Source organism: Phoenix dactylifera, chromosome 2, assembly GCF_051530095.1.
Source record: "Phoenix dactylifera cultivar Ajwa chromosome 2, Ajwa_hap1_PhDact_Kaust_v1.1, whole genome shotgun sequence".
NCBI lineage: Eukaryota > Viridiplantae > Streptophyta > Magnoliopsida > Arecales > Arecaceae > Phoenix > Phoenix dactylifera.
Window position 1 is genome coordinate 788,189 of NC_143191.1, and position 22,327 is coordinate 810,515.

The window sequence follows — 22,327 nt, forward strand, 5'->3', positions numbered from 1 at the left end:
GAGAGCTTGACCGTGACAGAATAAAGACAATCTCGTGATGGGGATCGTTTGGGAGAGACCTTCACCCCCTGATGCAATTGCTCGTACAACAACCTGCTTCTTGAGAATTGTTTGAGTATTGTATGCTTATTTTAGTATTTTCTATGGGAAATGTTCAAATTCCGGTGCCCTGAGGAGCAAAAGAGGGATACGATCTTGTTACAGCCATGAGGTTCTCCTGACAGATTTCTTGTAATTTTGGAGCTTATAACAACATAAAACACAAAACGCTTAATCATCTTTGGGTCCAATATTAGTATGAGTTTTGAGTTGTCAAATTAGCTGCGAATTCAACTCATTTTCTTCGAGTTTGGGTGTGATATAGCAGGAATTGCTCGAACCTAATGCCCTATCTAGACGAGTTGGGCAAATAAAAAGATAAAAATTGTAGATATAGTTATAGCTAATTGTTTTAAAATTGAGCTATGGGATTTACATACTCTTAAAATCTTGTTCTACTGTCAGTTAAAATCTTGTTCTGCTGTCAATCATAATTAGGAAAAGTCCAGATGACTCCCTACAGCTATCAAAACCATAAAGGGCTCGTTTGGTTCGGGGGAAGCATTTTCCTTCCTAGGAATATAATTTTCGAAAAACAGATTTCTAGAAAGAGGATGCAACTTTTCCGTCTCTCTTCTTTGAAAACTCTAACCAAACAAGAGGCATCTCATTTATAGAAAAAATTTTCCCATGAAATGTGGGAATCATATTTTTATGGAAATACAACTTTTCTATCTCTCCCTTTTGAAAACTCCAACCAAATAAGAGGTATCTCATTACTTTCCTTTTGACCACATTTTCCCCCCTTCTTTTTCCGCCAACCAAACGAGCCCAAGGAGAACAAGATCATAATCTTATTTTGATTAGGACGAAACAAGGTCCTCCGGGATACAACAGTGAGTATGCATTCCAACTCGAAACAGGTTACACCAGGGAAATCTAAATTAATTCAAAATTGACAGAAATCTCATGATCAAGACCAATGCCAATTTATCAGTCTGGCTTTGCTTGCCAACATAAACCATTGATTAGACGGATACACCAAACAGTTAATAAATTTATGTTCTTTCAATTATGCCATTCATCTTGGATCTTTGCATGGTTATTCATCGACCTGAAAAATCTGAGAACTAAGAAAAAGGGGTTATTGATTTGGTCCTGTTTTGAGAATCTATAATATCATGAATTTAAATAGCAAAAAAACGGGGTTACCGTGGAATTGAGAAATTGATTGAGTTAAAACTAGTGCTGTCAGATAATTTGGATACGTATTGAGATGTAAATTGTTGGCCCGCTCGCTGCCAACAATCATCCATCATTACACAATTTCACACATCTTCTGAAGACTTCGGAAACAGCAGTAACTTGAAGACAGGCAGATCTTTCTGCCTACTTTGATTTAAGGAGAATCACATTAACCACAAAACAGTAGTAACTTGAAGAGAGGCAAATCTTTCTGCCTACCACAAACCACTCGAGAAGCCATTTCATATACACATTTCTTGAAGCAGGATTTTTTGCGTAACTACCACCATTTCCCAGGAATTCAATTCCCATTCATTTTTGTACGAAAGGAAAACGACCAATCTTGGCGGAGACTCAGCACCAAACAAGGGAAAGCATTAACACCCCAAAAGTTTTGCAGTTGGGAAACTACAAGTTGTCTCCCTTTCTGCTAGAGTAAAATCCAAAGGCTTCCACGGCCTCTTAGACCTGCAACAGAAATCACAGAATGGGAATTTTAAAACATCTTAACATAAAATTGAAGACCAATCTATAAAGCAGTAATGATATAATCAGTTATTTCCAAATGCGGAGTACAAATGGACCAGTTACGATAACGCAGTCAACTGTGCTGCATAAATTGTAGACCAAATCATTTTTGAGCAGCTCCAGATTAAGCCACTCAATGATCTCACGAGCTGGCCATAGGCCTAAGTTGGCTACTAATAGAAGGTTGGCCATTGAATAAAAACCTCTTTTGATAACTGCCTTGATATTTTTGACCGTCCAGAAGAAACTAAACGGAAAGATGTGCTGTTGATTGGAGACTAAAACAAAGTGCCATTGCATTCACATTGATGACAGAAAAACAAATTTGCAGACCATTTTTTATAGCAATGTTGTATTTACAATCAACTCGTTAAACATATAAATCAATTATAACAGAATATGTTTCACCCTTACATCAATCATTAGATATGAATATGCTCAGGATAATACAAAATCCTGGAGTTCTTCAGTTTTCATAGCATGAGATTAGTTATATGTAATATGCAGGAAAAACAAAATTTCATGTGGCTACTAATATCTATTTTTATGTTGCATCATTTAATATAAACTTCTGATTATTAGAAAATATTCTGTATAGGATTAGTGTATGCGTGCATGTGTATAGAACCCAACCATTTATGTACAGAACAACTACATATGTGCCTAAATCCATTTGAGTGGAGAAAGGTTAGTGGGAACTTATTGGAGACATCACCAATCTTTCCTGCAGTCTATGATATACAGTCTCTTTCTTGTTGGGCATATCTAGCCCATGAGAGCAACTATGGACAGACTTGATCCCATTCAATTAATTATTTTTTAATTGCTTAAGTCACCTGATAAACACACTCCCGACTGGTGAGCTAGCTTCTCCTAGAACATCATTTGAAGAGTGAATTAATTTATAAAGATGGGAGTAGCTATGGAGAGGTAAAGAGTGGACATGGAGCAGAAATGAATATACCAGAAAGTGGAGATATGAAATTTGTTATCCAGACAAGAGTTAGTATTACAATAGTAGGGATATGCAGATAAAACGCATGTGTTTCTCCATATCTTCTGTGAATCAAGGGTAAGTTGCACAAATGCTCAAATTAGGGGAAGTGGTGATCACTAAAGCAAATAGCAAGAGTTTCTCCAAGCCCAGGTAAAAGTTAAAGGTAAAATCTGAACTATCTTTGCAATTTGTGGTTCTACATTCTTCAGTATTAAAGAAGCAATGACTCATAAAATCCAAAGAGATATCTCTTGGTTCTATGGAGTATCTCAAGGCAGCATAGGGCCAAATAAATAAATAAATAAAGGTATACTGCTCACCCTTAAAAGCATACCTGTCGCCTCCTGCGGCTTTGTATAAGGTAGCATGACCGTGCTATTACATAGCATGGAAGAAAAAAGCCAGCAAACTGAAGAGATACCTGAAAATTGGTAAACAGAAAGTAAGCTTCTTACTTTTCAGCATGATGTTTGAGAGAAAATACATCCGCTAGAAAACAATGAATGAACCACGAGAGTGTCAACATGACCTACAAACAGATGCATCAGCATCTGAAACAACTCCAGCAACATTTACTGGTTCAGAGGGATTCATCCAACAATGCATATATTTTCCACTATCATATACCACAGTCAAATACAATCCTCCTTTTATTATGGCACTTCTCATGCGGACAAACATAACTTGTACCTTATGGCAATCAAAATAATTTTTATGATAATCAAAGAAATTTATCGAACTTATATTGTCATTTTTCATTTTATTTCTTAAATTTGAGGGGGGGAGTATTTTGATGAGGTTGAGTTGACAACAATACAAGTGGGAGAAAGAAGCGTGAGGATTATAATTACCTTTTAGGTTTGAGAAAGTTTTATTGAAATAGAGCTAAAAATGGCAAAAACTAGGCAATGAGATTTTTTAAGGAAAACGGGGAGAAAACCTAACATGCTACCTACAAGATTCATGAATTTTTTTTAATCAAGTTATTGAACCTAATTTAGAAAGACTTTGTACACCCATAATTTTGCATTCTATAATTATAGAAATGACTACTTCAACTTTAGCAGTTCACTTCATTATTCGAAACTGTAAGCACACAACTTGATGGAATATATCAAAATATTCGCATACTTCAAAATTTCAAAGCACCAAAAGATGTAGCTTACATTGAAGAAGGCTGATACATCCTGCATCATTCCAACATCCCTTGTGACCATGTGAATATGACGAACAAGCAAAAGTAGCATGAGCTGTACAACATTATAGACCACTTCAGGCCTATACAGTGATAAGTAAATAAAAATCAAAAGAAAGTGCTAAGATCATTTTAACATACAATGAGTGCAACAGAGCGGCAACAGGCAATGCCACTGGTATTTGCAGCTGCATAATCTTCATATTCTGCACGTAGCAACTCCTGCTCTGCAGCAGCAATGGCTAGAAAATGGGAATCATGAAGATCAATCCGTGTGCCCCAACTTTGTCTAACAAGACAATGGAAAGAAAATAAGATGAGGATCATATATTAAACAAAACCATGACACAATTTATTTAGAAGGGTAACTGAAAATATTGAAGCCAGAACAATTAGTAGCTCATGCCCAAACTAAAATGAACCTGGTAATTTTCAATTGTAAAGGAATAACTTGAAGGTTTCCAAAAACATGATCTGAATAAATTCTTTCACTCTGAAACATAAAGACACTCAAAATAAAAAAAATATACCCGAAACCTGATAAGTTAAAAATATAACTTCCAAGCTACATATAACCAAGCAAAAACTAAGCATTAACAATATTATCTAAATTTTATATTTAGGTCAAACTTAACCCTAGTGGCATATGTTGCAAAACTGAAGCAGCGAAGGTTTCTAATGTTTGTTCGAGTTATGGAAACTCAAGGAGGAAACGCTTGGCTCAGCAAGATAGGAAGCCTGGAACTTTCCTTTTTGTATGAAAAATAAGCATATGCCTAGTAAAAATGCACATGTAGAGAGGTGACCTCATGCCTCTAAAATTATGGATTGGAATTGGTCAGATCATGTAGGATTTGACCTGAAATGAAGCCCTTCATCCCCTCTCTCATCATGTTACAACAATGTATTAGACACATCTAAGACGACTAAAAAAGATAAAATTAATAAAAAAAAGACATGAAATCAACAAAGTAGCATCATAGTTAAGAAAATAAACTTGATCTAGAATAAAGTTTGAGAAGAAACAATGACTAAACAATAGATCTCTTTCCAAAGAAAAAGAAAAGAGAATTAACAAGAGTAAAATTTACTTAAACCCTAGATATAATCAGAACAGTGCCATCTTCAAATCAGGCTCATAATAGGACATCAACATTGTCAAAAATGCATGTGCACATTGGGGGGGGGGGGGGGGGGGGGGATCAGAATGCATAGATTACAGATATCATTAAACCAATATCTCTAAATCAAATTTCAGAATTTCTTACTTGACTGCTGTATTGCAAACTAATTCAACTAAAACATAGTTTAGAGGTTTTCATGACACATTACTCGTTTAGAGGTTTTCATGACAAAATCCATGATATATAGTATCTACAAATACTTAACAAGCATAAAGAAACAAATCTCAGATAGATAGCCAAAAACATGTTAAAACTAGTTTTAATTCAAATATTCGTAGAGATCATCTAGCATCTGTAGGTTACCTGCATTAGAAAGTAAAAGGTCATAAGTAATATCTAAAAATTAATAAGCAAAACATGGTTTCTTATTCCCTTTATTTGATATTAAGTTCATTGATGTACAATTGTGAAGACATAATATCTAAAAGTACTTTTTAGAAGCAATAGATATTTATTGGCGTAGGTCTGGAGTGGCTACAAAATTCCTGTAAATTGCTTATTTCTCCCAGTGAGGAGCTCCCTAGTTGCTATGTCAAAATTCAACTATCTACAGGATTTCATTTAAAATAATAAATAAAGTAATGGGAGGATGCAGTATGGATCTTGAAACAGAAAATCCCATGAAACTGTTTGAAGTTTTCACTTTAAAATCAATGAAAATAAAAATAAAAACAAAGCATAATCAGTAGCTCTTCAAGTCAGACAATCCATACTCATGACAGATAAAGGAAAAAAAGGAAAGAATTCAATGGGCTTAGTTGACAAAAGCTGCAACAACAAACTAGCATATATGGAACTGAAAATAATAAGAGAGAAAAAAAAGAGAAGTATGAACATTACATTTGTAATAGTTGAATGCTACACAAGACAACTTTCCAGTGCAATGATGTGTGCAGATTAGGGGGAAAAAGAAACACAAGCAGGTGTCATAACGCTACCTGATATCAATGGCCATTGCATCAGAACAAGCTCTTTTTGGGGGCAGGGAATAATTGGGCGAATAAACCTGAAGAAATGAAAAAATATCTTTTGTAAGGACTCTATTGATACAAGAACTAATGAAAATTTTATGATAGTTTTTAAACTGTATTATATTTTCTCGTCTTATAATGAGATAAAATTTATCTTGATCAACCACTAAAAACAAACTTAAGAAATCAAAAAATAATTATAGTAGACACAGTTCAATAAGCAATACTTAACTTAGTGAGTCCCATCTTACTTTTGTTAGAGGTACTAAATGGCATATAAACTGATGCACAAATTACTACAAAAGATATAATGTCAAAAAAAGGATAACAATGATAAAAGAAAATTACAGCACTCACTACGAGAACAATTTCACAAACAAAAAAGTTCATATAAACTTTAAGGCAGCATGGCTACATCAACAGCCAATGCTCAGTTTATACTCATTCTCTTTAAACAATAACTAAATTTGGCATTTTAACCAAAGTTTAAATTTAGCCTCCCAAAATGATTCCAAAGATTGTACTAGTTACAAGAAAAAGAAGAAAAAAAATGATGTCAAACGGATCAGGTCTGATAGGCCTTGTAAGTTGGAAACAAAATACTTATATCATTAAAATTACAAGGACCAGCTAAGATCTGGCCTTGGACATTAGCAAATGAAGAAAGCTTAGTTAAAAATGAAGAAAATGCAGTTATGTGCAAGTTATGACCACATGTCACACATATAGACAGAGACAGATAGGCAGATAAATGCATGTACGGGCACACATACACACAAAGAGCGAGAGAATGAGAGCGGGCATGCACACATGTGTGCATGCATGCATGTGTGTGTGTGTGTGTGTGAGAGAGAGAGAGAGAGAGCAGCTTATAGCCCAACCTGGTTGCAGATTTCACAAGTGATATCCCCCTTTTTATTGCACCATCTCTGAATACATTTCCTATGGGCAAACTGCAACCCGAAGAAGCAACATCATTTAATCACAGGTTACAGATTCTAATCTTTGAACACGAACAAGCAAAAGAAACTCAACAAGCATATAGTACCTATGCCCTGAAAGCATAACAGTTGAAACTCATCACGGACGAGTCAACACCAGTAGTCATAGGTATGCTTATGCACAGACATTGTGACAAGCAAATATCAAAAAAGTTTTAGAAAAAGATGGCCACAAAATAAATAGATATATACATATAAAGGATTTTCACTAGCCTCGAGAAAAATAATTAGAAAATAAAACACCATAACTTTAAACCCCAAATGCAAAACCAGTGACTCACCATATAAAAATATCTATACATGGAGAAATATTATAGTGATTTTAGCACCGATACAAGCTACATCACAATGTATAATTGTCAGAGAAGGTATGAGATGATAAGACAAATTCAAAAAGTGGTAACCCCTGTAAAGTTTACCACCTATTTATTGAAAGGAAAAAATATGCATAACCGTAATTGTAATCACTAGGTTCTGTCCCAACTTAATATCTAAGCTGAGTACCACTCAGTTTCTCATTCTTTTATAATCCTACCAAATTATATAGCATCCAAATCAATACAAGAAAATTATTTATGTCCTGCCTTTTTTTTTTTTAACAGTTGCTGGAGCAACTACTTAGATAAGATTGTCAGGTTACTCAGACCCTTTAGTTCACCCTAGATTACTCCAACATGAGTGACAATACAAAATGTGGCATGAGTGTGCAAGAAGAAATCCTTGAATTAGAAGAATCTAACACTTGAAATGCAGCCAAAGTCAAATTGCATCCAAGCCTATGTAAAATAGCCACAACAATATTAAATATCATTATCATTTTCCTTAGTTAATGGTGTTGATCCTAAGTATTCTACATATAAATATGGAAGAATTATGGTTTTTACTTTAACCATTCGGCATTTTCCTTATCTACAACTCTTCAAAAAGGCAAATTCTTTTGACTTAAGCAATCAATAATTCCTAACAACATAGAGCAATAGGTGAGTCAATTTTGTCAGTAGGCTTTGATATAAGATCATAACACTCCTAATACAAAATCCAGATGTAAACCAAATGTATCACCAATTTCAAAAATCAACCATGAAAAACGACTAACATTCAAGCATCTTTTTAGCCTTTGGTTCATAAAAAAAAAAACCTTCGTTAGTATTCCCTACCGCAGGTTACTTACCCTGCCAATGCAAATTTAGTTTCAAAATATTTCTCAAATTTCAATTTTGAGTTCCTTCAATTTTCCCTAATACTATGCCAATAAGTGTTTAAACAAATATGAGACCAGACCACCCCCCTCCTCTCCAAAAAAATAAACAAAAACAAAAGGCATCTTCAAGTCCTTTTTCTGTGTTCTACCAGTCCTTTCTCCTTAGATGATCACACTGAATGTCACTTTGGAACAAACTTTATATACTGCTCATTCTCATTTACATTTTCCCCCAAATGCATTTCATAACATTAAAAAGGAATAATCAGGAAGAGATGTATAGGTATACTTGGTGGTTAAAACCATCAAGGAAATCAATGGAACAACTCGAAATGTTTGTCAACATTCCATTTCCCAAAATGCAGAACCAAAAGAATCAGTTACAGCAATACAATAGCTGACATCCAAATAAAACAATTTTGGGTATAAAATGAGGTCTCCAACAGCTAAGAAAAGACCATCAAGGAAAACTAATGCAACAGCGATAACTAACGGACCGGAGGAGGATGACTGGCCTAAGAAGAAAAAGCAGCTACAGTTATCATCTTTCAGAGAATTCCCAAAACATAAAACCATAATGTAAAAAATTATGCACATCTCAGTTATAGCACAATAAACACATTCTAAAGAATTAACCATAATTGAACCCCCAATATGAGACAGATTTTAAACAACTCACAAATACAACACAGGAAAATATTAGTTGGTATGTTTTTGGGACAACCCAAAGGAACTTATAGCAGAAAACATGCCAAAAACAACACACCAAATAGATCATTTTTCGAAGGTGGAGTACACAAACTGAAAGAAAGCATCCGATATAAAGAAAACCGAAACATGATACATCTTTGGTGTTATAAGTGGTGACATAAGCACCCAAAAAACATAATAATGTATTCAGAATCAGGAAGAAAAACTCCATTTTTACACAAAACCCAGACAGGATTCGCATCAAAAGTGCAGAACCCCCAGAAAAATCCGAAGAAAACAGAAATTTCATGTTGCAACACCAGATAAATAATAAGGTTGATGGTGTATATCCCAAGAGCGAAAATGTACCACTATCATAAATTTTTTAAAAAATATTCACAAAAACAGGATTTCCATTCAAAACAGATAAAAATTATGATCAATGTGCGTCTTGTAGTGCAGGCATTTTCTTACTCCTACCACAATTTTTTTTTTTTATAAAAAAGAATAAACTTTTTTAAACAAAAGTCTCGAAAAAATGTTTTTTTTTCGATAACAAGAGAACAAGAGCGCAATTGAACGCAGTAAGGAGGGAGGAACAGATAGAGAGACCTTGAGGGTGCCATTGCAAGCGCAAGGGGCCTCCATCTCACTCTCGTCCCCTTCTTCTTGGCATATCCTGCACTCTATAACCTCTCCTCCTCCCTTCTTCTTCTTCTTCTTCTTCTTGGACTGAGCCTTCTTCTTCTCGGAAGGCCCCTCCTCTCCCCGACCAACATCCACCGCCGGAGCACCATACCCACTACCGCCACCACCGCCATTACCAGCCTCTAAGCAAGCGGAGGAGATGATCCTATCGACGCACACCATGAAATCTCCAACCATCTCTCTTCCAGGTGTCGTTGCCGTGCTTTTTTCGGACGGAGGAACAGAGGAAAATGGCAGGGGATGGGGGAGGTTTAGAAGGAAGAGAGAGAAGGATTAGGGGACCAGCCTGGACGCGAAACTACAAAAATGCCCCCAACCACCCATTTTTTGGCCTGCTGATCTGACAATTTTGCCCACGAGCAGATTATGGATACCCTAATAATTATATTCTATGATTAAACCTTTTATTTTATCCTAAAATATATTTTAAAACTAATTTGATGATATTTTTGATAAATCAGAATCTAAGAGTCAGAAAATAATTTTTTTCTAAATTCTAAAGAACTTAAAAAAAAATTGATCATAAAATACCACCAAAATGCTCAACCATGAAAAGTACAATCCAATCTACTAATTTGATGATGTTGTAAAATGGCCAAAACTAAGATATCGCTAATATCTTAATCAAAGTCCGAAGGTATATTTACGAAATAAAACTCTAATTTTTCTTAGAAATTTTCATAGCTACCGTATTTGTCTTGGTTGCACTGCTAGCCCATAATCATATTCATTAGAAGATCAGATGGTAAATATTTTGATAAGTAAAATTATAATAATCATGAGAAAGTAGCAAGAATTTCAAAGGGTAGCCATGCAAATTGGTTATGGGAAGCCAGCTAGGTTCGAGTGGGGAGAGCGGTTGAGACTCCACATTATTACATCGACTTGCTTAAATTTAGAAGGAAAGGGGTACAGGTAATAGCTGAGAGAGAGAGAGGGGGAAATTGGGAACAGAAAAGAGCTGCTCTTTCTCATGTTGGGTGGGATATACTGGTCGCCTCGTCAATCGCGAGGATGCTTATCCAGAGGTTGACATCCGAACCTAGAATTTCAATATTCCCACCCATTTTTCTCATGTGGCGTGCAGAGGGAGGGGTAGCAATAGCAAGATCAAGGAGTTGAAATATCGCAATCATCCTTCGTTTATCACGCTGCCCGCTCTGCCGGATAGTATCTTGTCCGCGGTCGGATTCCGTTATCCGTTCGTTATCCGGACACAGCTCCCATGTCCCGTCCAACCGTTCCCTCCGACGAGACTCGGACCCGAGCTCGAGCCGGATTCGGACCGAACCGGCTTTGGGATCCGAGATTTAGACCCATTGAGTCAACCTGCGCCTCCCTTGGGTCAAGTCTAAGTTTTAGAGGCATGGAACTTATTCAAATTGAGGACTGGGTCGTGCCAATCCATGGACCACAATCAGGCCTAACCATGGTCGATCCTCTCTCTCTATCAAATTGATGTGAATTCTTATTGTTTCTTCTATTGCTTTGAATAGGAATAGTGAGATGGAAGTCTTTCAATTCAAACTTTATGCGTTTCAAGAAATCATAATACATTAGTGAGTTAAGAGAACCAGGGCTTCAAATCTCAATATTAAAGGGCAACTTGGTCGCAATGAACATGGATAGAAATTATTGATAGAAACAAGAAAGAATATAAGCTGGCCATGTTTTTTTTTTAAAGTTCAAACATTTAAGTTAGCATTAACTAATGGAAGCATGTCAAATTGAGAGGATGGATGGCCAATAAACAAGTCGAGAGAAGTTTGTTCAGGAAGGTAGGAAAGAAAAAGTACTGGAGTTAGTTGAGAATGGAGAAAAAAAATTGAGAGAGGTGATAAGGAGATTTGGCAATACTCGAGAGAGAGGGAACGAGTCAATCTTCGAGGTTCTCCCTATCTATTCTATTTGTGATAGGGACAAGCTTGTTAGTGAGACGAATAAAAAAAAAAAGGACATGGTAGATAAGAAGAGGAAAGAAATTAGTTATAATTAGTTAATTAAAAAACATATGCTTGTTAGGGTGGCAACTTGAGAAAGTGGAATACTCAAATAATTAGCTGACGTTGGGCCAAGAAGAGGAGGGGACAAGGTAGATAAAGTCGAAGATATTATAAGGGTTTCACATGCATTCCCTGTATGTAATATTGGGATAGCCCATGGACAAGAAAGTCAAAATTTGACATGATTTATTTAGAGGTCTCGTTTTTCGAGTTAATCCACTGGCGATCATGTTCATCAAGCTCCAAACAAACATTTCAAGCGTCCTGAAGTTAATTCTTGATTTATTTAGTCGTCAAAAATTTCCTCGTGTTCCGCAACTAAATGCCACTTGCTTGATCGCATGAATTTCTGTGCCATGTCAACCAATGGAATAGTTGAAGACTGATTTAAGGGGACTAATTAAAAAGGTCTTCATGGCATTAGTCTCGGTGGGTGAACCAATGGTGGATTCGAATGAAGAAAGGTAAATCATACACTTTCATGCGAAAGATACACCTTTTATAAGTTGTGAGGGCATATCTTCTAAGGCCCAAAGTAGTCAAAACAACCAAGGGCTTATTTGGATAATCCCATGCAATGTTACAATGTAATATGTTTCACAGGAATACAAACCAAGCAAGGTCTATATTCATGGTATTCATAAAAAAATTTTAAGAGTAGGGAGAAAAAAAATGATCTCACCAAGTCTTCTTTGGATTGATATGAGTTGGACTGGATCTTATATTTTATAATGCTATAGATTCTGTTTTCGGTTTCGAGGATCCAATATAATTATCCAAAAAATCTGTTTTCAGTTCCGAGGATCCAATTGGATTATCCATATAGGCTGTAGGAAGATCCTAAAACCTTACATTAAAAAAAAAATAAAAAGCCCCTAAAACCGTCCATAAGATCACACTGCAGCATGCACTTTTGATAAGCTTGGATTTCATAATTGAGGACCTTAACGATGGCAAGAAGAACTAGAAGAAGGATACCTCCAATCCTCTTTATCTTCATTCAACCATATCATTTCGAGGTCCAAGTTGCCCCCAAGGAATAACTTGCATGGGAACATAACAACCATGTACAACCTGATGAAAGTCTAAAAATACACCCTCGAGCTTGATTGTCAAAAAGGATTCTAGATTTTTGACCAGAAATGTAGTACTGCAATCCATCGCCTGTTTCATGTCTCTTTTTCTAGGCTTATTTCTTGACCATTACTTGAGGAACAGAAAAGTATGCACCTTTGTAGCCATCACAAATGGCATCTTAAATTATTTATTTAAATAATTAGCATAATCTCATATCAATTAAATTAAATAACATCATATGAGATATATTGTGAACAATACTAGTTTTTGCCACGTAAAGCACAAGCCAGATACAGACATCATTTCTTCCACCAATCAAAGGACACCACCTCCTAGACTTTGAGATTAAGCAACCTGTCCTCAGGAAATGTTAAAACAGTCTCCTCGCAAGAAAAATAATAAATAAATAAATAAAAGAATAATGAAGGAGAAAAGAATAGATGTTGACATTCTTATACTACACCATGTAGTTTGGCATTGTTAGGGTTTTAACAAAATATAATCCCAACTTTCACACATATTATGATACCCATCTTTTTCACACATTAAAAGTTCTCAAAGGACTAATCGACGTAGTCCAAGCCATCATCCTTACAAATCCATTAGTTAGGCTGTCAGCAAGAACGAAACTCCACGTGCCACTATTAAGCAACACCATGCCAAACCCAAGCATCATTTTTTTTTCCCCAAAAGTTTTCCGGTGGTACATGCATCTGCATCACAAACTTAATCATCATCATTCAACAATATAGTCGCTAATGATAACTTCTGTGAGAATCTGTGCAGACATATATTTAGTCCCATATCAGTTATTCGCTGAATAGATCTTGGGTATTTATGTACGATCAAGAAACTCAAATAATACTTTTCGACTAGCTATTTTGGGTGGATCTTAAATTGTTATAACCGTATCAGAGCAGATCCGACTTATAGCCTATGTGGGATCGGAAACACTGCAGTACAGATCTATTAAGGTTGAGCACGAACCAATTGTGGTATTTGTAATTAGATTGGAACAAGATAATATCTTTGTCGACATCATTTTATATAGTTATCAATTGCAATCAACCCAACTGTTTTTAAGATTCCATGGAAGATAAAAGCAGAGGCAGAAGTCTATATACTTGAAGAGTATGGGCCAAATTGCATGAAACATGATTTGGACACAATTGAAGGAAAGCTAGTGATTAAATTCAGGCAATTCAACATTAGGATGGACATCCATTTAAGATGATGCTTGTCCATCGAAGTTGGATAGCGTGCAGCCTAACATCATTATCAAGGTGGAATGCCCCTATCTAGTCGTTGCAGAGAATTGTGATTACAAGTTGGGTGTCTAGGAGACTGGACATCTCACTCATAAAGTTGTTTTTGATGAAGATGGACGTCTCACTCATAAAGTTGGGGCCAAAATATTTGCAAAATGGAGGAATGAAATCGATGGTCGTACTTAAAAAAATAAATTTAGAGGAACAATTCCAGGCTTAGAATTATTAGTTGCTACAGACAAATCCAATAACTAGGTTCTTAAATTTACAGATCCGACTTGTGGGCCTTGACCTGTCAAGTCTAAGTCTGTGACATGGACAAGAATGTTGGGTTTGGCTAGGCTAAATTTGAGGCTGAGGCCTGGTCTAGATCTTTAAGAGCAAACTATGGATGGAGTCTTGATGCACAGGAACTTGAAAAAAAAAAAAAAAAAAAGAACAGCTACAAAGATGATGCTGTTAAAATGAAATGCAATTCATTGGCTATTATTTATGAGATAAAAAAAATGCATAAAAGAGAAGTATATGTTTCGAAGGTTTCTTGCCTATATGGCATCCATAGAGGGCCATACTTCTCTCGAAATGAGATGATATCTATTTCTCTCGATTTCAAAAAAAATAATAGGGCATTCAAGTTAAGGTTCACATTATTATTCATGACTTATATTACTAAAAAATATTCAAGTTACATAACAGTGTGTATGGATCTTATTGGCTAACCAAAAGCTTAGTTCTTAGCAAATATTTATAATAAGTTTTATTTTATTACTTGAAGTTACATAACTTTTTTTTTTTCCCTTTAAATCTTAACAAACACACTTTCATTAATTGATTGGGGGCAAAACTAAACAAATTATAAAATTAATTCATTCCAAGCAGCTTCCAACTTACTTCTGGTAGAGTAAGCTGGCACTTCCAAAATCTTCTCAAATTTAGGATGTATAAAAACGCATTAATGAAAAATGTAGCAATTTCCATCGAAAACATGTATTACAAGAACGAACTCATGAAAATGAAAATCTCTATAAGCATCTAGGCGACATGATTATAACAAATCATTGGATTTCTGCGAAGACAATGAATTGGCATTTGAATAAGATCTATATCTTGTGGTTTAGGAAAGAAACCTAATCAATAATACCCTTGAGGGATGAATTTTTAATTTTTGAAAAATAAACAAGTATAGGAAAATGAATTCCTGGATGCAAGGCTAAGAGGAGCCTGAGCTGGTAGCTTCAAGATCTGATTTATCAAAATCAATAGTAGCATTGAATCCAAATTCACTCCCTGGGGTAAAAGCCGATTCAAGTTCTACCGCTGTTTGAGTTGTCTTAAACTGGCTCTTTACCTTCAGTTTTTCCTGATACAATTGCAATTCAAGATTGTTCTCAGCAAACCTTCTTATAAGAATGCTAAAAGCATAATTGTGTCTAAGGGGGGCATGCCTTCTTCACGTAGTCTCCAATGGTCATGCCAACAATTTCCTCAATAAGGAATTTGGTAACACGGTCTCTCCCAAGGACCTGTAATAGAAAGCTTTTTGGGACCTGCAAGAAATTTACAGCAAAGCTTGAGAGTCAGATCCCATGAAAGTACACATTTAGGCTTAACAGAGAAAACAACTTTTGAAAAAAGGTATTTTGTTATATATTATCAGCCACCCCAAAATCATAAGGCCTTGGTAAGTAACGAAGTACAAGCAGCTTCGCTCCTTTCCATCTATTTTCTCCTGTCTTTTTTAGAATTGGACAAAAACATTTGAGTTTAATTTATGTATTCTTTGATCCAACCTCAACTTACAGCATTAGAACTCATAATCAATTTCATAAACAGCATTGTTGTTTATTTCCCAATTGTAGACAAACTTATGCTCATAAACAGCACATAGATTTAAAGGATGTTACAACGTTCTAGAAGTTCAAATACAGGAGTATTTAAAAGCCAAAAGCACAAATAGGGTAACATATAACTGCACATGATATTTGGAAGCCACTTACATTGGATGTTTTTCCTTGAGTCATCCCAAGAACATTGAGGGGGAAAAAAAATCTTGAGTCAGACTTCAACAAATTTGGTCATGCAGAAATCATGCTATCTCTAGATGCTAGGAGAAAAATATCAAATATGGTGAACAAAAAAGAAGAAATTACGAACTTATAGCAAATAGGAAGTTGCCACAGCATATCTACCAAAAATTACCATTTGCAAATAAAAGCTTACCTCCTTTCATTTTACGAAACCCTGGAATAGGTGGTGCAGTACGGGCCAAATTTGTCAAAACATCGTCAAATGCCTTTTGTGTCTCCTCTCCGGTCAAGTCCACTCTTACCTGATAATAGGAAAATGAACAATGCCATAGCAGACAGAAAGAACAAAAAAGAACTTCATCACAAAAGAAAAAAATGATATCTGATTTCTATAAGAGATAACCAGGCAGCCTTTTTTTTTAAAGCTATGGTTGAAATACACTTGATATCCACCACTTGAGTACATCTTCTATCTACCCTAAACTGGAGTTTTAGGAATAGAGGCTTCAGTATGCATTCTAACTCAATACTGTTAAGTTAGATATGTTGAACAATTTGAATTGCATCTTCCTTTTGTAGACAATTTATGCACTTCACTATTTCCAAACGATCACACCAAGTTACAGGAATTGACAGACACACCTCTCCCAGCAAGCATTATCCACTAAGCTCCTTTGCATAATGATTTTTCTGATAGCAATATCCTGAGTAGCAACTTGACATTGACTAAAGCAAAATATCGAGATGTTATCAAACAAGGAAACACAATATACTTCAAGCAAGTAGTAATGCAATTTGAGCATTCAATATTACACATGAAGAGAAGATTGCTATTAAGAGTAATGAAAGTTGCTGGAAACATAATAAGTCTGGAAATGAATAGGGCAACTTTGGAAAATGCAATATTGTTGAACATTAGCATGCCTACTGAAATTAAGAGTTCAGGTGACAGGCTCACATGAATCTTATCATCATCACGTGACTCGACAACTATCTTAACATTGTCCAATGATAAGTCACTCTTCTTTTGATCTGTAATTGATGCCTCTAAACCTAAAACCATAAATTATTTATAGTTAATTTGATATACCAAACAGTATATCACATTATTATTCATTTACAGCCAATAACCTGCATTACTGGAGAATGAAGTTTACAGAGTTGAGTTGAAGGTCGAGTTCACCTGAACCAGTTGCAAATGTGGGCCAGGACAAACACGTAAAGTCTCTTCCACAAGAAAACATTAACCTGAAAATAATAAAGGAATAGCTTGATTCAGTTGGAGACTGTAAATATGCACATAACCGCATCTCGAAAAAGAGGAAGAGAAGGAGGCAATTGACTTTACTGCCCATAGTTGAAAAATTGCTTACCATGATATAGCCATTGCACATTCATTTTCTATCATCCATGAATTTCTTTGTTATAGAATAAATGCAACATAACTGCTATATCATGAAATTCATGTATATTCTATAGTCAGAACCTAAATTAAAGAAGGAAAGGTGAAGTAAATACTTTTGGCATGATCAATTTCAACTTGATAAAAAATTCCACCATTGTTTTTCCTTTATGACCATCCAGATGACATTGTCACAGCCTCATCTATTCCTATAGTAGAGGAAGGAAAGAAAGATACTGCATATTTTGAATTACAGCAATAGGAAGAGATATAGTAGAGCAACATTTATAATGCAATAAAGAAGAAATGTTGGGAAAAGGAGTTCAGCACCTAACAAGAATGCCCATACAAGAAAATCTAATCCATCCTAGCAATATCTTTGTTCTCTGTTCCACCTTGCCTATAGGCTCAAAGAATTCATAAAACAACAACTCCTAGTGATATTATAAAGATTTATAACTTCAAGCCTAAGTAAGTATGCATACATACATATATGTATATTCTATATATATATATATATATATATATATATATATATATATATATATATATATATTTCTGATAAGAAGAAGGGCAAGACCCTTTACAATCTGGGATAAGAAACAAAAGAGGCATCAGCTTGGGCTAGCAAGCTAGATATTAAATGAAAAGGAATCTATATATTTGAGAAACTGTAGATGTTTTTTTTGACTTATTAGGGATGGGAAGATCCAACTGAAATTTGGGCAAATTCGTTTTGTTGAATAAGTAGAAGGCAAGAAGGAATAGTTGGGACTTTGAGAAGGTGTTTTGGATCATGATGACACTTTCTAAACAGTCCAAATGAATCCTTTGCTCATCTAAGGAGGACCAAGAAAACATGAGAAAAGAAGAAGAAATTTTATGATCTTTCTCGTGTCAACCGAAAGGAAAAACAAGTCAAGATTCATTTGTATATAAAATAATGAATTACTTCCCTCCCATCAGCACAAGATTCTTTAATTCTAAACTGGAAAAAAGCCAGGAACATGTCCTACATAGAAAGTCTAACTTGGAAACACAAAAACAAGAGGTGTGTCACCTATTCTAATGCAATATATGCCGTATCATATTCGGACCCACACGGCTCCAAACAGAAATATCTGTCCATTCGTATCTGCCCTTCGCCTTGCCATTCTTAGTAACTAGGGTGGAGAGCAAGGTTGAGGCTAGGGCTGGGGCCTGCAAGAAGGATCCTGCATTTGCCGAATTCTTTGCAGCCTTGCCCTTGACTGTCTTGCTCTTGAATTTCTTATTTATCTTCCTTACGGATGCTATCAAGGTAGGAGCAACGGCTTCGAGTCCCTTATTCTTGAGCTTCTTTGTCTTTGCCATGGCCACTTCTAAGGAAATTCACATCCAAAAATAAGCCAAATCAAACAATGAATAGACCTCCCACATATCATGCCCTACCAAATATACGCGAGAGGTTGGTCCTTGGTTAATTTAGTTTATCTATGAATATGAATTTCTTCATTGGTGGCTGTAGCAAAGTTGGAGAACTTCAAGAACAAGGGATCAGTGGACATTGCTCTTGCCTCAAAAAACCCCCCGAAGAAGATAAAGGAATTCAAGGGGAAGAAGATCAAGGGTGAGGCTACAAAGGATTTGGCAAATTTAGGGGCCTCCTTGAACATTTTGCAGAATTAAGTAGAACAGCACCCAACATTCCAACTTAAAGAAAAACAGAAAAACAGAAAAAAAAAACTTTCGGGGCAAAAAAAAATCCCAATCAACAACTACGGAAATTTCAATAAAAGAATTGGACAAAAAACACACACACACACATTTGAGGGGTTGGGGGGGGGGGGGGGGGGGGGTGGTGGAAGGGGAATTGAGAGATAGAGCCCCATGATAGAGAAGCTACAAGAGTTGATATGAAGGCTCTATCTGGATGTTAGGAAAGAGTTGATATGAAGGCTCTATCTGGATGTTAGGAACTTAGGAAAGTGCATAAAAGGAAATTAGAATGGAGGCTAGGGTATAAGCGATCTAGTCATTATCTGTTAAAAGTAGCTGCTACCATCAAAAAAACAAATGATGCAAATCTTCTACAAATCACCAACTCTACCAACAATTCCATTAACCAGGGAAGCCAGAGGCTCATTGGCATTTTAAGTTAAACGGAAGAAATGAATATGAAAAGGAAGAAATATCAGTAACTAATAGTGAATAAAATCTGGAATTTACCTCTGGTATGGACCTTCCCATGCATTACCAATAGCAACACTGTCGACAGTTTTATTGAAAGAAACGCTAGTTTTTGCATGCATCGAAACCATCACCTGAAATGCGGAATTGCATATCTATATATGAGCATCTTCTTAACTGCATAAAAAATTTTAAAACTAACACAGTCATCGTAATAGATGGTATACTAAAGCAGAAAAACTCATCACCTCTCCAATGATCCGTTATAAATCAATTGTAAATTGAAATAACAGGAGCAATCGAGACAAATAATTGGCCTCTCTATCACTTAAAATTACTTCTTGTAAGTCACAGTTCTAGAAAAGCTGCTTTCAATTGGTTCAGATATGGGAAATGACATAAGAAACGAGCAGGCAAAACCCAAAAGGAATCTTTTTTTAGCAAGATAAACACAACAATACACCGAGCACTAAATATTGGGGTTTTTTTGAAAAAAAAGTAAAGCACATGGCATCTCATTCCAATCAAAATTTCGGGAACCAAAAAAAAAGCAAAAACTACCCGAGGAAAAGGAGCTCGAATTCGTTGAAATGGAACTCTTGGGCCAATCGTAGTCATCGCCATTAACGCCATAAGTTTTCTTTCAAGGATTGGCAGCGATATTTGAGAACCCTAACTTTCCCAATTGGACCGAGAGCCTCACCCTTTCTATCCTCAACGGCCGTCCCGGGGCTTGATCTGATGTAATTGGCATCCCATTTTCAATATATACCCCCATTTAGTTTATATAGTTTTTTGTTTCGAGAAATATGAAAAGAGTCCACTTGGAAAAAATTAGAGTGCATCTAGCCATCAAATAGCTGAGGGTCCCAATGTGTGCGGCACGTGTTCAACTCCAGTGATAACTAAGGAAAACTAATAAAAAGAATCCCAAAGGATTAAGAATCTGAAACCCCTTTAACACTGGATTTGTTTTGTCTTATAATAATTTTACTTTTGTTTAGCAACCAGAAATTTTGGATTCAAGGGTGCAAATGGGCCGGATCTAACCTCTCACAACAAACTAAATTGGTGTTTTCTTTTGTTTAGCAACAAGAGATTTTGGATTCAAAATTGAGGTAATCCATCCCTAAATATTTGGACCTAAGCAATTAAGGTACAAGTGATATTTTTGTTGCACAATATGTTCCGTCTGCAAATAGTTTTATGTGATATTGAAGATACTAGATGAACATAAAAAAAAAGTGCTTGCTAGGAGTAAACAAGGAGGACCTATTAGGGAGTAAAAAAAACATCTAGCAAGAAAAGGGTTTTAGTATTTTGCTTTTCCTTAAGAACTATATGCTTAGTTGCTGGTGGTAGCTTTTTTTAATAATTTTTTATGGTGTCTACAACATTCTTTTGTTCATATTATAGAATAATACGTTATAAAAGCCATCTATATTGGCAAAGATTTGCATTGAACCAATAATACTAGGCATAGATTTTGAAGAATCCATTAATAATCATGAAAATACTTCGGTCAAGAAAATATTTAATCAATCATAGTACTCCAAGATATCAAACAATCAATGTTAGCTTATACAACCATAATTGATTAGGAGATTAATGTTATGTATCAATTCTACTGGCTTGTATTACGCTTAGAATAAATAAATTTATCTGGTCGACAATGAGAATGAAAATATTATGTGCAAATATGAACAATATTATAGAATTACAAGTGTTCTAGGTGTAGGAGAAAATACATGTACTACCTTAGCTATGATAACTATATGTGTTCTTTTAGAATTATGCCATGTATAGAAGAATGTTTCTTAAATCTTATCTCCGTACAAAGTAACTTCCCTATTGTCTATGATATTCCCTGACTCGTTGTTGAAACCTGCATCGGTGCTTCGATTTGATTCATGAATTAGGTTTCTTAGGCTCGATCAAGAAAACCAGCAAAAAAAATAAATCCACTAATGAAAATTATATATTCTAATGTTGCAGCTGCTCATGATCATTTTGGCTGCATACCGAGCTTCAATAACTCATTTCTTTTTTTTTTTTTTTTTTTTTTTTTGCTTAAAAATAGGAGGGGAGGGGGAGGGACCAGCCCACCCGCGTAGCAGCCCCATTACTGAGCCCCCCTTCCACTAGGAAATGTTCGATACAGGTCGCAGGTTTCGCGTGCCTTCCCCGACCCGTGGGCTCACCCCACTGGGTTCACCGCCTCACGTGTGGGTACGTCACCCCAGTGCCACCTTGGTACAAGTGGAAGGAAAGCATAACCGCCAACAAGCCAGCCGAGCGTGGGGCATCCGGTCCCCTAATTTAATCGACGCCCGTGCGTTTCGAACCCGGACAACTTGAGCGGAATTATCGCCCCCTCACCACCAGGCTACTACCTTGGTGGCATAACTCATTTCTTTTTTGAGCACGCTCGCGCCAAAATAAACTTCGAAAACTGCAGACTTCCACAGGAAGTTATTTCCGGGACCTCGGGGAAAATCGCACGTTAATCATCGACAGACTTGTACGGTCCAGATTAACGGATGAATCATATATCTCCGAATAGGACGCCAGGTGATACAGACCTCCGCGCGTTCCGCGAGACAGCATACCGCGAGACTTCTT

The 22,327-nt window shown here is 35.9% G+C and overlaps 2 protein-coding genes across 3 annotated transcripts; both read right to left on the reverse strand.

Annotated features, from left to right (window-relative positions):
* Window positions 1-1,247: 1,247 nt before the first annotated feature.
* On the reverse strand, window positions 1,248-10,007 carry LOC103706026 (uncharacterized). 2 transcript variants are annotated; one of them, XM_008789963.6, is made up of 7 exons: window positions 9,664-10,007; window positions 7,041-7,112; window positions 6,127-6,194; window positions 4,146-4,293; window positions 3,976-4,059; window positions 3,130-3,230; window positions 1,248-1,752 (listed from the first exon to the last, which is right to left on the reverse strand). In XM_008789963.6, exons 1-6 carry the CDS (start codon window positions 9,934-9,936, stop codon window positions 3,132-3,134), a joined length of 744 nt encoding a protein of 247 aa, XP_008788185.3. In that variant the 5' UTR covers window positions 9,937-10,007; the 3' UTR covers window positions 1,248-1,752; window positions 3,130-3,131. The 2 variants fall into 2 exon arrangements, with proteins under 2 accessions (XP_008788185.3, XP_008788186.3); XM_008789964.5 differs by having other exon boundaries at window positions 3,144-3,230; window positions 9,664-10,006.
* A 5,052-nt stretch (window positions 10,008-15,059) lies between these two features.
* LOC103706027 (uncharacterized) lies at window positions 15,060-20,463 on the reverse strand. The gene is made up of 8 exons (XM_008789965.5): window positions 20,267-20,463; window positions 19,745-19,839; window positions 17,318-17,382; window positions 17,093-17,187; window positions 16,328-16,436; window positions 16,105-16,118; window positions 15,553-15,654; window positions 15,060-15,467 (listed from the first exon to the last, which is right to left on the reverse strand). The coding sequence occupies exons 1-8, from the start codon at window positions 20,336-20,338 to the stop codon at window positions 15,318-15,320; spliced, it is 702 nt and encodes a 233-aa protein (XP_008788187.3). The 5' UTR covers window positions 20,339-20,463; the 3' UTR covers window positions 15,060-15,317.
* Window positions 20,464-22,327: the final 1,864 nt, after the last annotated feature.

Coding starts and splice junctions, on each gene's coding strand:
- LOC103706026 (XM_008789963.6), bottom strand. CDS start 9,936: ATGGTTGGAGATTTCATGGTGTGCGTCGATAGGATCATCTCCTCCGCT. Junction 4,060..4,145: donor GCCGCTCTGTTGCACTCATT/GTATGTTAAAAT, acceptor AATGTTGTACAG/CTCATGCTACTTTTGCTTGT. Junction 3,231..3,975: donor ATGTATCAGCCTTCTTCAAT/GTAAGCTACATC, acceptor ACCAATTTTCAG/GTATCTCTTCAGTTTGCTGG.
- LOC103706027 (XM_008789965.5), bottom strand. CDS start 20,338: ATGGCGTTAATGGCGATGACTACGATTGGCCCAAGAGTTCCATTTCAA. Junction 17,383..19,744: donor TGGGAAGGTCCATACCAGAG/GTAAATTCCAGA, acceptor TATTATTTTCAG/GTTAATGTTTTCTTGTGGAA. Junction 15,468..15,552: donor TTGGAGACTACGTGAAGAAG/GCATGCCCCCCT, acceptor CAATTGTATCAG/GAAAAACTGAAGGTAAAGAG.